This window comes from Pholcus phalangioides, unplaced genomic scaffold (genome assembly GCF_987345545.1).
Source record: "Pholcus phalangioides strain wild (caught in Gottingen) unplaced genomic scaffold, Ppha-v1.0 ptg000015l_1, whole genome shotgun sequence".
Lineage (NCBI taxonomy): Eukaryota > Metazoa > Arthropoda > Arachnida > Araneae > Pholcidae > Pholcus > Pholcus phalangioides.
This window is the reverse complement of record NW_028301608.1, coordinates 13,947,673-13,965,152: the sequence shown is the minus strand read 5'-3', so window position 1 is coordinate 13,965,152 and position 17,480 is coordinate 13,947,673. Positions and strand designations below refer to the sequence as shown.

At 40.0% G+C, this 17,480-nt stretch overlaps 1 protein-coding gene and 1 non-coding gene across 2 annotated transcripts in view; both read right to left on the bottom strand.

Annotated features, from left to right (window-relative positions):
- dtn (transmembrane protein 132C dtn) overlaps positions 1-17,480 on the bottom strand; it is a 53,432-nt gene that overhangs the window by 14,434 nt on the left and 21,518 nt on the right. The window contains exons 2-5 of the mRNA XM_089242844.1: positions 9,373-9,768; positions 8,834-9,278; positions 4,802-4,969; positions 420-618 (exon numbers count right to left, since the gene is read on the bottom strand). Coding sequence (XP_089098970.1) covers positions 420-618; positions 4,802-4,969; positions 8,834-9,278; positions 9,373-9,768 — 1,208 coding nt within the window. The remainder of the gene's footprint in view (positions 1-419; positions 619-4,801; positions 4,970-8,833; positions 9,279-9,372; positions 9,769-17,480) is intronic.
- TRNAA-GGC (transfer RNA alanine (anticodon GGC)) lies at positions 15,724-15,795 on the bottom strand. Its single transcript has one exon. It is a non-coding gene; the product is annotated as a tRNA-Ala (tRNA).

Genomic DNA, 17,480 nt, shown 5'->3' with positions numbered 1-17,480 from the left:
AAGTTTGGAAGTGCCTTGGCCAATTTCGAAACTGCTTTGGCCAATTTTGAAACGGCACTGGCCAATTTTGAAACGGCACTGGCCAAAATTTGGAAACGGCGTGGGTGAAAGTTGTTTTGGCAAAGAACTAAAAAATATCTATCCACAATATAGTATGTATGCAATGCATGGCGTGCAAGGTACTTGGCGTCAAGGGGGGGGGGGTAAACCAGAACATAATTAGTTGGTGATTATTATGAAATTCGAACTGTTTTGTGCCAAACATTTCTCCACCAAGATAAATCCCAAAACTTCCTAAGGATACCAAAATACTTTTGTTAATAGCATTGAAAGTTCGAAAATCGGACGTTCGCATGTCGGGGAATGGTTGTATTGCACTTGAACCAACTATAGACAAAGGAGAATGAAAAAGATTGGACCTTGGCGATCGGTATGACAGCTTGAACGTCATCTTTTCTGATGTCCAAGCGTGACGAGATCCGGACGTTATCGTCGTCGAAGTCGTACTGTTCGGCCATACTCGAGTCCAGCATGTACCTCAGCTGCCACTGGATACGGCCACCTCCGTCGCTGGCATCGCTGTCCACTTCGAATAGCCACGTGAACACCTCTTGGGCTCTAAATTTGTTAGAGAAAATTAGAAAAGAATTTGAATGCATTATATATCCATAACACATAAACACTTTTGGAATTAATTATGTTATTTATGAATGTATTTTTTCGTTACTTTTGTAGGTACAAGTACAACATCTGTGTCTGCATTCCACCAATCATTTTTCAGATTACTGCTGTGAAACCAGTTGATATAGACGGGGTCAAAATCAAAAATTTAAAGCTATTCCTGTTGAACCTTGATTGTTTTTTGGCAGGTGCAAGGAGCATTTTTCACAAATTTAGGCCCTTGGACCGAAACCCCCCCCCCCCTTAACGTCGTTTAAGGGGAAGATTTGTGACAGAGTTATAGTTATGTTATATAAAAATACTTTCACTAAATCAGGATTCAAAATCTGCTTGATCATTTCCCTGACCAAAAATCGAAAATTTTCCTTCCTAATTGAAACAGTATACGCGCATCATCTTTGACAAAGCACTGATCTAAGATCAATTATCCCGCCCCCCTATTTTTATGAAATATGTGCCCATTTTTTGCCAAAAATTGTGCACATTGTCCTGACTTTGCTAAATATTTGCGGATTTCTCTGACTTCCGCCATATGTTTGCATATTTTCGTGATTATTGCCAAATGTTAGTATATTTTCGTGATTATTGCCAAATGTTAGTATATTTTCGTGATTATTGCCAAATGTTAGTACATTTTCGTGATTATTGCCAAATGTTAGTATATTTTCGGGATTTTTGCCAAATATTGGCATATTCTTCATTTCTCTGATTTTCGCTGGGAACCATGGCTCAGCTAATTAACTTGGTTGGAAATTGGAGAGGCATGTTTTCCAACTTTTTGAAACGCTATTATAGTGTCTGCGTAAAAAAAACATTATAGCCAAAAAAAAAAAAACAGCTGAAATATCTTACTACGGGTTTTTAGATGACTGCTTATTATCTACAGCTTTGGTTGGAAAAAAAATGAGTAATTTTAAAAATAATTCGAGAAAAATAATTTTTAAAAATAAGTCTGGAAAAATTGCAATAAATTGCCAAAAAAGAAAAAATGGATGTGATTAGAAAAATTGTCTTTCCCCCCCCCCCCCCTGAAACAAATCGTGACAAACAACTCCTTAAGGAAGGGGTTCTTAATCTACGGGGGTTGCGACTCAAACTTGATTCACGGGGGCTTCTCAGACGAGTCGTACAAATTCACTTACAGTCCTTGTTATAAATGCACTTATTGCGCTACTGTTCTCATTAAGTTTGTAAAACAAACAGTCCCATGGGTCACGATGCTGATCCCGTTGTTGATTTTCGGTCCCAGTTTTAAGGTCCCCCTGCCTCTTTAAGACCTCAAAATTGATGAATGAAATTCACACGCAGTAAATTAGACTATGCACATGCTCCATTCAACACCTAGTTTTATGGCAAAATGGATTCAAGAAAAAATTATTTACAGATACAGTGTCCCTTCACTGTCCATGTAAATTAATGGCATAACAACTGTTGGAATATTTAAATCCATGGTAAACCACATAATCTCCTTCGGCGAGTAAATTCATTAATATTTCTACACGTATACCGCAATAAATTTCCATTGGCGAAATTCGTATTCCAACAGCGAAAAATTACGTATCTCAGAAGGCAGGTGGACTTTAATCCAATGATATACGTTAGTGGTACCTGCTACTTTTTCCGACATTGTATCATTAATTATTACCTGCTTTTTTTTTTTGGCGAGATATGATCGCTAATTGAGTATTCCGCACGACCCATAGATAAGACCGATAGACACACTCACTATATCTTTCGAACCTCCCATGGTCTAGAAATCTTGAAGGCGGTGTACAGTACACACAGCAGCCGCTCAACTCCCAAATACAATTTCACGTATTTCCCACTTGACATACGATATACGTATCGGCCTCGTCTTATACAAAGGCTACTTTGTTAGGAAACGGAAGGAGAAAAAACAAAATGGCGTATATATCTCAGGTTGCGTACGACGTAATCTGAATAATATAGTGAGGCTTTTGTTTGTTATTTCTTCAGCGTGGCTCCTTCTTCGTGTATTTGGCTCTTTGGACAGTTCAGCATCTGGCCAAGATTTTAGATGGAAATAATAATAATTACCACCTCTCCCGCCGTATCTGATTTCAAAGGCTGTCTCGTACCAAATGCGGTTTCTTTCTCGCGTCTAATTTACACTGTCTATGGATTATTCGATTTCCGTCATAACATGCAATTGTCGCTTGAATACTTGGAAATGGTGTACTCATCCGCAGACTGTTCATACGCAAAAAGTGTCAGTTACATGATGAGGTCTGGTAACCACTGAAAACTATTATACTATTTTACACGTTTACATTTTTCTTAGAAGATCAGTGATCTATCAGACAACTATGCAGCTGTTGAAGCACTTAACCACAAAAGAAAAAGTGCCATCGGGGGTAACTTATCTTTGAAGTATAAATAAATAGGCTTTGCTCTGTTTATTGTCAAAAATTGTACAATAAGTACTAGCGAGATGCAGTGTTGTCAAGAATACACGCACAAAGCTCTAAATAAAGCCGGATCCACACCTGCAGCACTAGGCAGCTTCAACCCCCCAGAAAAACCGGTTTTTGAGCTCGATTTTGTGTAGCCGCCCTCATACAAAACCGCTTTTGCGCAGCTCAGAATCGCGTAGCACTTTTATTCTCATTAAAGGTCGGCGGGGACAGCCGCGAGCTTTTAATGAGTACACCTTTGATCTTTTAATACAGTACATGTTTCCCAGGAGCAGGTTTTTTTCTGTACCGCGTGAACCGAATAGGACCATTTAGCGTTGGCAGAAACGTATAACTTTATCACGCTACGCGTTTGTGTTTTCCTAGTGTGGTGCATCATCTGTTCTGTCGTCTACTACTACTTAACCGCACATGCATCTCGTACACATTCCTCTATGGAATTTCTAACGAATTTGTACATGGCGCAATGTGTGTATACGTGTTGTGAACCTAACGTGAAGTTTGTTTCTGCGTAATTCTTGCTATGTGTGTGTAGTGCTGCCATCTGTCATCAGTTTTTCTAACTATGAGTGAAGTGTGTGAAATTATTGTACCGTTGTAGACTTGCTGCTCTTTGTGACGTTCTGTCGTGCGTTCATCCACGTATTTTTGCAATTTTGTACAATAAAAAAGGGAGACAGAAAGGAAAGACAACACAACAAGAGTGAAGAAAAGATCGACGAAACGCGTGGCGAAATATGTATTTTTGACTCCTTCAGAAGCAGTCGGCCGATCCCGCCCGACGTGAAGCGCTGGCGTGAGGCGTATTGCGCTCTGTAGAAAAACAGACAATATTGCTTTTTTCATTGGTGAGTGGATGGCGTGTCGCGCTGAGCGATTCACGTTTCACGCGGCACAGAAAACCTGCTCCTAGGAAAACCCGGTTTAGGAGTATGATGATTGTACCGCTGTAGACCTGTTGCTCTCTGTGACGTTCTGTCGTCTGCGACAGGGTCACAAGTAGGGAAGGAGCGAGCTGGCATGTCTGGTGCCCCGGAAAAAGATCCTGGTCTTGAGACAATGCTTCACATGTTCGTGACTTTAACACCTTTGACCTTTTAATACAGTACAGTACACGTATATTATTTTCATTCAAAGTCTCTGAAACAGCGACCAAAGCTACGAAATCATCTCGTATTGCCACTAAAAATCTATGAAAACCACGAAAACATTTAGAATAGCCATTGCAACGTCGACTAAAGACCCTCGAACCTGTAGTCACTGAAACATGTGGTATAGTCACTGGAAACATTCAAGTATAGTCAGTGAAACATGTGGTATAGTATAACCCCCCCCCCCCCCCCAGTGGGGTTGAACTTCAAAAGCCTCTTCTTACTGAGTCTTTACATGATAAAATGAAAGTATCGGCTAAATTCCATATTTATAGTTTCAGCGGTTTCGGCTCGGCATGATTTCTTTATATAATCTTTGAACCCCCTTATGACCCCCTAAGGTGACGAATTTCGAAAAACCCTTTCTTAGTGGGTCTTTACTCTTCATGAAATGAAACTACTGACCAAATTTCATATTCACAACTTCAGTGGTTTCGGCTCGGTGATGATCAGTGAATCAGTCAATGAATCAGTCAGTGAGTCAGTCAGGATTCTCATTATATATAAATATATATAGATCGAATGCATATTTACTTGTTCTCCGAGGACTCGTCGCTGTCAGGTGAATCCGTGGAGGTGTCCTTGACGAAGGCCGTCACTGTTGCCACGGTCTGCCTGGGATTGAGCTCAACGGTTATGCTCCACTGTGAAGGCTGATACACTTGGGCTCCTAATATTCGAAGGCCACTCTTTACACGAGCCCTTTGAACAAGAGAGCGAAGAAGTATGATCAATTCAAAACATAAACTTCATTCTATATTCATGATGGTAGAGAAATCGCAATTATAATTAAAATACGGTGGAAAATTCGTGGTTTCAAAATTTCATGCGAGGCACCTACAATTTGCCATTTTTGGTCTTAATGGTCAAACATCGATTTCTCAGTTGGACGAGTGCCGTCTTAATACATGGGACTCTCCGGGAACGGTCTGGGGGCCCGGAGTTCAAAGAGAGGGGTCATAATAATGAGATTAAGTTAAGATTTTCGAGATTAGGCATGTTAATCAGTAAGCAGGCATTTATAATCAGACAAGGGCCTCAGAAAACAATCAATGCGCTCGCTCAAGGAGGGTCTATGATGTTCGTAAGACGGCCCTGAGTTAGGCGTATGTATATCAATGTGCAAGGCCTAAAGAATTCAGTAATGGGGACTAAAAATTTTTGGAGCCCTTTTAAACCTTGCAACAAATTTCCCTCAGTAGTGAAGCACGAGTTTAAAAATAACAAAATAAAATGAAACATTGAAGAAATAGGAAAAATTAATGTCAATAAACAAAAAAAAACAAACTATTCAATGATTTGAGAGACCCTATTCGATTCGGAGCCTGCAGCCCTAACGAGGGCTGTCCGAAGCTTTGTCCGTTAGTTTATGCTGTCCTTTCCCAACTTTTCTCCAATTTTCGAATCCGAATATACCTTATATTTCAGCGAATATAGCACTTGGAAACGAAGAAATTTTTTGTCGACCTCAAGAAAGACTTTGATTACAGAAGTGTCCGTACAAAAACGTTAATTTTCATATTTTAATAACTACACAACCCCCTAGCAACTTTAATTACGTATCTGAGCTATACACGTTATTTGGTTACTTTTTCTGATTTAAAGTATGTGGTTCCTTAGTAAAATGCGGCAAGAGGGAATTATGGGAATCACTCTGCATGTAATTATTCCAGTGTAAACGATGTCAACATCTGACGTTTGTTTGAGACTTTTATTTGATGCGAAGATTATTGTGAGACTTTTATACTTGTCCTTTCGACGTATTTGAATGCGAGCCAAAAACCATTTATATATATTATGTGACATAAACGTTGAACACTATTAAAGGAACCATTGATATTGTGCTTCCCATTACCATCATACTCCGGAATTTGTTTCCGTACGTGCCAGTATCTTACCAGATCCGATTTTATTTCTGGCGCGTTGCCTATAAACTCATATTATTATGGTCAAGGAAGACTCGTTCAGACTCGGAAGACTCTATAAAAGGCAATTTATATGCTTGAATTGATTCCAGTAATTAGAATAAATATAATCACATAAATTGCAGGTAGATATGATCTCTTTATCAAATCATGAGGCTATCATTCGAAGTGATTTTTGCATATTTTTACAAGGTGCCCTGTAAGTGCTAGCACTGCCTTTATCTCATCAATCGTCCATTGCAGAGGTATAATTTAAATTTAAAAATGCGTTCAAAAATTACCCTGTACCAATTTTGGGAGTGAAAATGCAGTGTATAACAAAATATTAAAAAAATATACATTTTTATACGGTCCCCCTGTGCTCTAACTTCCAGTTAGAAAGTTGTTTCCCTGTCTTTCCTGATGCCAAGGGGGGAAAGTCAGTGTTTCTAAGTGCAATATTCACAGAGATATTCGAATTCGAAAAACGGAGGAAATTTGGGAAAAGAACGGCTGTAAATGCGAGTAAAACGGTTTTTCCGTTTAAATATTTCCCTCGCATTAGGCCGTGCCCATAGTGTGACGACCAAGAGGTATGGGTGTGCATAATAGGAACTAGCGACGAGTAAATTGTATTGTTTTGTTCTAAACAGCACATACTCGAGAAGCGAGATAAAAGAAGAGAGAGAAAGGCCACTCAACAAGGTGCGGGAATTGAATAAATATGCTTGTTTTCACCCCCGATCTGCTGATTTTAACTATCGGCTGATTGGTCCCTTTATCCTTTTCTGTCTTTCCCTCTTTTGTGGATCATCATCATCCTCTTACCATTTCAGAATCCCTCCGGCCATTTTCTCTATCCTCCTCCTCCTCCTCTTTTACTATGTGCTCTATCTCTTCCTCCATCCCTATGCATTTTTTTTCTTCCTAATCGCAATTCTTAGGAACTAGTACCTCTTCGCTCCACTATGAGCGCAGCTTTAAGCAGTAGGTAGTTTTATCTCTGACAGGGACGGACGGGCAAGTTCATTGACGTCCTAAAGTTCTAATGTTTCTCAAACTTTTTTTTTTTATTCGACTATGTTTTCTGCACATGGCCGTGTTTTTTAACCAGTCCTCTCGTTAAGACTTTTAGCTGACCTCATACATTGATTTGTCAACGATACAGTCTTCTTCAATCGCTGGACCGGTGTTGGTCCGTGAGAATTTTCTGTCGGTCCGCGAAAAATTTCGACTAATCTATATAGCAGATACGTAATTTTAGATTTATGCAATCTATACACATTCCGTCTATACACATTGGTTTTTATATATTTTTATATGTTAATCGTTAGAGGTCAGTGAATTGTGTCTCGCATTTTTTTTTTTGCCGGTCCGCAAATTAATTCGTCCATTTTTCCGCTGCTCCACAAAGTTTTCAATTGCGTTCTCCGGTCCTCAACTGTGAGAAGGTTGAAGACGACTGCACTAGGGCATGATTTTTGGTCCCGCTCTTTGGTCAGGACTTTTAGCAGACCTCATACATTGATTTTTAGTTAATTTATAGTGCGAGAAATATAAGGTCGATCCTTCAGGTTATGTGTCAGGTTAAGGTCAATCCTTCAGGTTATGTGTTAGGTTAAGGTCAATCCTTCAGGCTGCCTCCTGTGTCCTGATCTTTATTAGGCCACCGGAGGCACAATTGGTGGTTAGCTGAAGTTGGTTCTCTGAAGTTCCCAACTTCGAGACTTCGAGGAAACTTCGCGAATGCGAACAACAGGCCTACAGCTGTACAAATATTCAATCATTGCACCTCACTTATAGTTTAAAAAATAGATGGTATCACTGAAAATTCATGCACAACACTAGATACACACTCAAATTGTTATCTAACTCCCATGGCGATAAACCGGAGTTGGGCTCGGGTTGGGCTCTTCTTCTCCTCTTAGTTGGGTGGGTGGGGGGGGGGGGACTACCGCTGATATACGTGGGTTTATGGGAAATTATCAAGTAGTTTCTAAGCGCAATGTAAGAAAGAAAGAATTTTCTTTCCTAGATAATACGTAGAAGTAAACTCGGAAAGAAAAGTCTACAGGTCTCCACCGGGAATCGAAATCAGGTTCCAGTGGTTCCCAAATGGGGGTACCTGCACCTCCCCACCCCAGGGATCTATGGCCTTTTACTGGTTGGTCCATGGCCCATTTTTATAATTTTAAAACAAATTTATTACGCTAAATAAAAAAAAATAAAAAATGATATTTTAAATTACTTAAAAAGAAAAGTTTTAATTAAATTTACGCGCAAAGGCACAGCTGCAACGTTGGCAGACTGCAGCAGTAGCATTGCTATGATTGGACGGAAACTGTTCTTGTGGTGACAGTTCTCGATATGAAACGTCGTTTTAGTTCTTTTCCAGTCCAGTAGATTGCATTGCTATCGCATAATATTTACTAGTACTGGATAAAATGTCCTACATCGTTCAAAAACATTCTCGCTGATTGATGGCTGTAGTTTCTGCTGCTGAGTGTCCGCGACGAATATTTACGCACGGTGGCGTGGCGCACTGCTGCAGCCACCTGGGGACCATTAACTGAAGTTAAGAAAGGCTAAATGTTAGTAGCAATTTACTTAATATCCAGAAAGTATTTCCGTTATATCAGTAATTAGTTTACTATATGATTACCTGATAACAAAAACGTAAGGCGGATATACAGGATTCGGTTGCAAATAAACAGGTACATAAACTTTGGACTTTGGGAAAACGGGGGCTTGTGGCACGAGGATCCGAACCACGTCGTCGCTCTTGACCTCCTCGTAACTGCCGTGAGCAGCACTCAGCGGGATGTCGGCGAGATAAATGCTCGGTAGGCCAGGAGGGACAGACACCGGCAGCGAAGAGTCTGTACATTCCAGGGACATACTCTGGAGTGCCGCGTACTCGACCCGCACCCACGTCTTCTGGGTCTTGACGCTCTTCCAGGCTGGGGATTCCAAAGGCGGCCACCAGGCAGCTGGCAGAGTCGCTTGCGCGAGACATATCCCGTCTCTGCTGGAGCCTGGGTTGCAGGCCGTCATCAGGTGTTGACCCTGGCTGTGGAGGTATAGAGCGACGCACAGGCCGTCGGAACCTGAGAAAGGGAGGAAATTACGACAGATCAGTACACTTTAACAAATATATTGCGGGAATACAAATACAGTGTAAAAGTGTGTTTTCAAATATACTTTTGTTCGGATCATCGTGACCGCCGACTTTTCTTAGTTTCGGGTCCGACGCTCTACTGCTGTGGAAGAGGACCCTCAGAACCGGACGGTCCCTCCGGACTTCGGTCGTCACGATGTGGGCGCCGATGTCGACGTCGGACGCCGGTAGTAGGTGCTCGAACTCCGTGTCCGCCGTCGCATTCTTGGTTAAAGACGCCAATTGGCTGACGAAAGGCAAGACTGTCTGCTTGACGACGAACGGACCGAACTGAGATTTGACAGTGACCGGTGATTCGGAATGGAGCAGGGTGAACCTCTCGGATTCGTCGCGGCTCGAGTCTTGGGAAGAATCTTGAGAGCGCAGGAAAAAGCCCACGTCTCGACCGTCCAGGCTCAGGTCGGAAACAGCATCGCAAACTGCAAGCAGAGTAATAATACACACTGGTATTCAAAGTTAAGACAACAAACACATTTTCATCAAATCTCTCACAAATACAAAGTAAAAACTGGAAAATACAGGGTGCATAGCTTACAGCGCACACCGCAAATACCTGCGAACTGTTGATTCAAATAATATGTAAAATCAAAATACGTCATTCATATTGCAAGGGGTTGTATAGTTTTTGAAATAGGAACTTAACTTTTTATACGGACACTGTGCTCAAAATCCCAATTAGAAACTTGTTGCCCTGTCTCTCCTGAGGCCAAAAAAATCCACGTTTCCAATTGCAATATTCGCTGAGATATTTTAATTCAAAAGGAGTTGTCATGGTCTGAGCAGGCGTTTGATTGCTTACCGCTCGACGTATTTGACAGAGGGTCCCTCCCCCCCAGACTGCGCAGAATTACAGATCTTAGAAGCAATATGACCAGAGATTTTCAGGTGCAGTTTGGTCTCAATTCTTTTTTTTAAAGACGACAACACTCTTGCACATTCAAGCGAACTTGTAGACGAGCATCTTCAAAACAAACAGATCTCCAGACTTGAGCCCGATTGAACATGCCTAGGGTGCAGCATTTGGGAGAAGAGCAATTATGAATTTTCAACCACTTCGAGACGCCCATCCAGGAGGTAAGAAAAGCTTCGATGTGAGGGACACAGGGAATCACCCACGGTCCCGTTGACACGGGGAGTCACCCACGGTCCCGTTGACACGGGGAGTCACCCACGGTCTCCTTTACACGAGGAGTCACCCACGGTCTCGACACTATGACGATCTACGTATCTGTCAGAGGTGACCATACATCTTATAATATAAGCTCACCATATTTGACAGAGAAAAATATAGAAAATTGTAGGAGGTTAGTATGTTTAATTTAGTAGATCAAACCAATTGTGTGTTGCCAAAAAAACAGCCTATTCATTACTGAAATCACTAAAAATTAAAAATGGGCAGGAAAATAAAGTATCATTTCAAATGACAGTGAATTTGAACGTATTTTACAAAAAAAGAGTATAGAACATGAAAAATATGTGTGAGATGATTATTAATATAGTAATATTTGTCATATATCAATATATTAATATTAATATTAGTTAATATACAGTCAGCCCGCTTAATCAACGATTCCAAATGATCACAATACATAATGTTTTTACTTCTCATTAGGGAAGTCAGCGCTCTCTATTGATACAACATAGAGCAAAAATAAAATAATTAAATGTACGCATTGAAGACAACTCGAATCCTACTCTCAAATGTTTTCTTTTGTAATCCTAACTTAATAGCATATTTTCCATTAATTCCAAATTCGATAAAAACATTATGTGCATAGTGGTTGATGTGTATTAACAGTTGACGTGTGAAGCGTAATATTCGATTAAGCGGGTAGAAAGTAGTTGAAATTATCATATATTAACCCTTTAAGCGGTATATAACAGAAATCACTAAACCCTCTACGAAACGCGGTTGGGTAGGCTTTATTCCGATTTTCAGCAGGTGCAAAGTAAGGGGTATATTATCCGATTAAGCGGGGCCGACTGTATGTATTAATATAGCAATATTTATCGTGATGAAATTTTATAAGTTTTGAAATTATCTTCATTAACAATTGATATTTAAATAATTTATAATGAAATAATTATTATTTCAGTAAGTTTCACAAGTTTGCTTTATTAAAAAAACGGGAAAACAGCTAAAATTACTGGCAACATTCTGTGAAAAATACCGGTCATATGGTCTCCTCGTTATACATTAGCTTAGTTCTGGATGCCATCTTCACAACTGTTCAAGTTTCTCACCGCTGATATACTGAATACTAATCATACTGAATTTTATTGACTTTTGCCCATTATTTCCTCAAAAAATGTATTCATTCTATGAATTCTTGAGTTCTAAATTCTCTCAACATCAATTTGTATAATTGACAAATTATAAAATAACACGTAGGCAGTTCATATTTTTACTGCCATTTTTGTTTTGTTTTTTCTCCCCGGGACGGCGGAAGAGATTCAAGAGGTACCATCTTCATATAAAGGAAGAGGAAACGTGTCAAAAAATGATTCGATTATAATACCATTTAAAAGCTACGAGATTCGAATCATTTGAGGAAATTGCGAGAGACGCGAACAGCACTCGCTCGTAATTGCAACAATTACCAAAACCCACGGTGAACAAGAAATCGAATTAATGGTGAATACTGCAACTAAAAAAAAACATAACTGTGAGACAACACGTGATTTAGGGAGTGGCTTGTTGGACAGTTCTACACACACACACCAAGAGGGAAGAGAGAGAGAGAGAGTTTTACACTGCTGCTGTTCCCATATTAGAATTTTCTTTTCCTGGTGCCGCATTTTCATGTCCAGATCTCATTTCCGGAATGGATGGAGCCACATGAATCACTCCATTTTCCCGTTTACCACTTTTCCTCTCACCCCCCAATCTCTCAGAACACACACAACGCACAAAAAGTCAATGCTTTAGTCGCCATAGAGCCTCTCTCGCTTCCCCCTTTTGTATGGCTTTTAAGAGCTTTGCTTGCCGATGTGGGAGAGTCGCCGGTTGGACCGATCGATAAAAGCGATCTTCGTTTTATGTCTCGAGGACGAGCGTGGCTTTCGTTCGAGGCCGGCACATTCATAATTAAGCGCGGCCTGCCCATGTTATTACTACAGAGTAAAAAACACCCACCGAGACAATATATCTATCTATCTGGTGAATGCAGTTACGTCATAGTGATAAGGTCTCACCAAGAGAAGACAAAAGAGGTAACAATACTGTCTTTTCGAGGTAAGAAAGAAATTACAACGCTAGATCACGGTTTTCCAAATGGTGTTCCGCGGAACCCTGGGGTTCCGTGACAGTTTTTTTGGGGTTCCGCATGATCAAACACCACGGAACCCTTACAAATCCTGGAGAGCTTTCAACGAAAATTTTCGTGTTGCTGATATTCGCAAATTTGATCTTTGTTTTCAGTTTTAACGAGATAGTGTAGCGTTTAAAAAATGTCCACTTGGATGACTAACCTAGAGAATGTGGAAGCATATGAGTGACCAAACATTGTGCAAGTATGTGAGTGACCAAAAGAATGATCCGATGATCGAGGGACGAAAACAGTGACCCAGAGGGCGTGAAAGCATGTAAACGACCGAAAGATAGTGACACAAACATATTTACGGTATGGGGAGGGCAAAGCAGGCTATAGTCCGGGGCGGCTAATTTGTGGGAATGAAAGAAAACTAGACTATAATGGATGAATGAATTGCGTCCAAATTTGTACAGCCCAAGGGCCGCAAAACGGTAAATCCTCATCCGGGGGGGAGGGGAAGCCCTCATCGGAGGGACTATGTGGCCCTTGTCAATCGCCCGAATTTCGTGGAAAATGAGGGGAATAATGCTGCTAAGCTGAATAATTTATTTATTTCGGTGGTACTATGGATCCTTTTTGATCCAGATGAAATGTGCTCTTTAACTTTTTTTCCAGATAGTGGGGCACATCCTCTTTAATTTCACCTGCATAGACCTGCTGTTTCCCTACGCACGGAATTTCGATATCTGTGCGGAATGAAAGAAATATTACACTACCTCATACAAGATAGGGCAGCGTTTCTCAACCATTCTTAACCCAAGGACCATTAAAATACAAATACAATGCCACAACAGGCAAAATGCCCAACGAGGTGGCTGTTCAATTCTGAAACAATCCGACGAATGTCGAACGGCCGTCGAACGTCTGAAACAATTCAACGGCCCACTAACTTACAACACGAGTAACGTGATCATATGTTACATAAAATACGGGACATTAAGATTCATCAGTAAAGTACATACTATGCAGGAATGCCTCATATTTTAAGTTATACTATATTCCCCCTGTAATTTTTGCTGTTCTCACTTTTTTTATGCACTCTAGTCACGTTTTTTAACGAAAAACATAGTTGAATTTACAATCTTTACTGAAATTGTGAATGAAGATAATTTTCATTACGTATTATATTATGCATAATTATGTTTTAATTATGTATTATCATAATTATGACTAAAAATATAAATATTCACACATCTGAACATATTTTTTTGTCATGATCTAAAATTTTCTGCCACCAACAATTTAATTCATTGCAATTTCCAGTAATTGTTCATTACCCCCCAATTGATAATTTTTAAGCAATAATTGATGATATTGCCGACTTACGGCAAAGTTTTTGGTAAAAATTATCGATGTTTCGTATTTTATGTACACGGATACACATACTCTTATTCTTAGTCATTCTCAGACTCTAACTGTCCATATTTCTTAAACTTATTAATAATGAAAAAAATTGTGTGTTTTTCTTAGTTACTTTTGTCCATAACCAACACAAACGAGTAAAAATAAAATTTATCCCTATTAAATCCCTATTATCCCAAATATCCATTTTATAAAATAACTATACAGTATATAATACATTGAGAAACATCCTTTAACTAGAATCTTTTCTGCCACCTATCGAATAGATAACACAACTGTTAATAATTCTTCAAATAGAATTGATAAAAAATAACGTAAGCATAAAAAAAGACTATAATATTTATAAATATTTTTGAAAAAAATATATAAATTAAATTAACAAATTTACTGCAAAATTTTAACAGTTGATATTTTTATAAGGGAAATAATATTACCAACATACGCAAAATAACTAAAAGCCCGTTTCATACGACCTTGTGATAGAAGTGGTGCGCTGCCCAAGGGGCCTCCCAAGCACGAGAACTAGTTTAAATTTGTCAGGTAAGTCACTTGGCCCACGTTGCTGCTAAAACTACCTTGGGCGGTAATTCCCGAAACAAGAATGGCTTTATTACGTGGGACAAATTGGGCATTTTGGTACTCCCCGCTTCCAGTAACTTTTCGGGAGCGGCTACAGAAAAAATTTGGATTCTCATTTGGCCAAAGCCTGGAGCACCTGAACACTACTTGCACTCCCCTCGCTTTTGCGCTGGGACAGTGCCATCTTAACGCATCGTCCCACTGGGGCACTCCAGAGAACGATGGGGGGCTCACAAAAATTAAAACTAGTTGAAGTTTTTCGAAGTAGGGCCTTAGAAAAATCGCTTATCCGGGGGCCCAAGATGCTCTCAAGACAACCCTGATCTGGAAAACTTGGAGTAGGTGTTTTGGCGTTAGGGTTTAATTCTATGATGAAAATTTTAGATTAATTTAAAAAATTACCATAAAAGTAAGAAAATATGATGGCTCATCAACAATGTGGAAAAATTTATCTGACATAATTGGGGAACGTGAAATAGTTTAGTACCACAAAAAACGAGATAGCTTCTTGAAATGCGGGACGTATGGTCAAGTTAATTTTACAGGAGAAACAATGTGCATGGCTTTGAACGGATTAAAAAAAATCGGGTTTATATATCCAAGAGCCTTTCCAAGCTGAAACCCTTCCAGCCTCCCACTAGGGTCATCTTTAGGTACAGAGTTTTAATATTGTTTGCATAGGATGATTCATATTCATCGGTGTTTCAACTGGAATGAATTCTACACCGAAGCAGCCAACCTATATCCGAATTTAGGCCAAAGTAATTACTTATTGGTCAGCCTTGGAACTATTAAACTGCCCAAAGTTCATCGCTATTGAATCGATGCCAAGACGTTTACAGGAAGCCTGGAAAGTAGGCCACGAGAGTTTCCCGGACAGTTGCGCGTTGCCTCGAACGGCAGTTCCAGATTAATGTATGAGCGCATCGATTTTATGGATGTAAAATAAATAAAAGCTCATCCCCTTTATATACTGCTTTCTACGGAAATAGCTCAAGGCCAAACTTGATCTTTATCGGCATCGATACAGAGCTTGACAATGACTAAGATTAAATGCAAGATTCATCGAAAGACTGGTTATTTGTGGAGATGAAGATTACAAGGAAGAAAGCTTATCTCTGCCCCCACGGGGACTCGAACCCCGGTCTCTCGCTTGCCGGACGAGTGCTCTACCATCTAAGCTATGGAAGCAGATAGAATATTTCAACCTTGGAGCGTATATATATGTTGAAAGGCACCGTACATGGATGGCGTCAACAATCAACTAATAGCTCGAGAATGACAAAGGCCAACCAGATGGCCATATGCATATAGAAACGTCCTCTCCACTTGTCAATACAAGATTCCACATGTCAATACTCGGCAAGCGAGAGACCGAGGTTCGAGTCCCCGTGGGGGCAGTGATGAATTTTCTTCCTTGTAATCTTCATCTCCACAAATAACCAGTCTTTCGATGAATTTTGTGTTGACAAGTGGAGAGGACGTTTCTATATGTAAGATTAAATGATCGGTCATTATCGGAACCTTTAGAGCAGTTTCCTAAACTTTTTGTTACATCGCCCCCTTCTAAATTTTTTTTTCCTCTCATCCCCCAACTCAAGCCAACCCATAAGATCTTATGTTATCCTCGTAGATAGATAGATGATATAACCGCTCACAACCCCGGACTGATACAAAGCACCATACTCTTCCGTTACCTCAAAAGAGGCAGGGTTGTGCTGGAAAACAGTTAGCAAAGATTTATAGTGATGGCTCCCCGTGCTCGCAAGTATCGAATCACTCGCGTCGTTCTCCCCATGAAGACAGCCATAAACTCGATGCAACATACAAGCCATTTGACTAAAATGTATAGCTGATCCCAATGACTAGGGAGAAAAATTGCACGTGCGCCCAGTGGGACATAAGGGCCGGAGACCGCAGCCTGTGATTTCAAAAGAAGTGTGTTATCCTCGTAGCTTCTATCGTCCTCCCCTGGACCATGGGCTATATTGCACGCTTTGGGAAACACTGCTTTAGAGCATGGGTTTCCAACTGGTGTTCCGCGATACCTTTTTTGTTGTTCCGCATCACCCAACATCACGGAACCCTTAAAAATCCCGGAACCCGGAGAGCTTTCAAAGAAGAAAAACTTTATTGTCACTGATACTTATACAAAGCCGTTCTTTGTTTTGAATTTTAACGAGATAGTGTGTGTTTAAAAAAATCAGAGATGTGTGGAAAGAACTGCATAAATTAGGGGAACATACGTCAGTTTATGGTGTTTTTTTCCTAACGTTCCTTTCATTTTCGAATTCAAATATCTCAACGAATAATAAAATTAGAACTTGGATTTCTTATTGGCCTCAGAAGAGACAGGGCAACAACTTTATAATTATGTTTTTCAGGGTATGGTAACCCAGCCTCGCCTAAAGTACCAAAGGATGTTTAGAGGTGTCGCGAGTTCGATACCCGGTTCGTTCTTGTCAGAAACTTTCCTGATATAGGGTACAACAGAGACATTACCACAGAAAAAGATTGTTATCGCACGGAGTCTCACATCGAAGAATTAGCACACCAACCTCTCGGTGAGTATAAAAAACACTGCACGTTCGGAATCGGCAATAAATTGTAGGTCCCGGTCTAATTAGCCCTCGTATGCAGAAAATGACCGTGATGTGACAAAAATGATCCAATTTACCAACGACACTTGATTATTATACATAATCGCCGGTAAAAGTGATAAATTTATCAAACTTACCAAGACGATTGATAAGTATGCGTAATAACCGGTTATCATGTATAATAGCCGATTTATGGCATTTAACGTAAAAATACTCCACACTTATTTTCAATACTTTCTAGAAGGCACATTTTTACTGATAAAATTTTATTTTTAC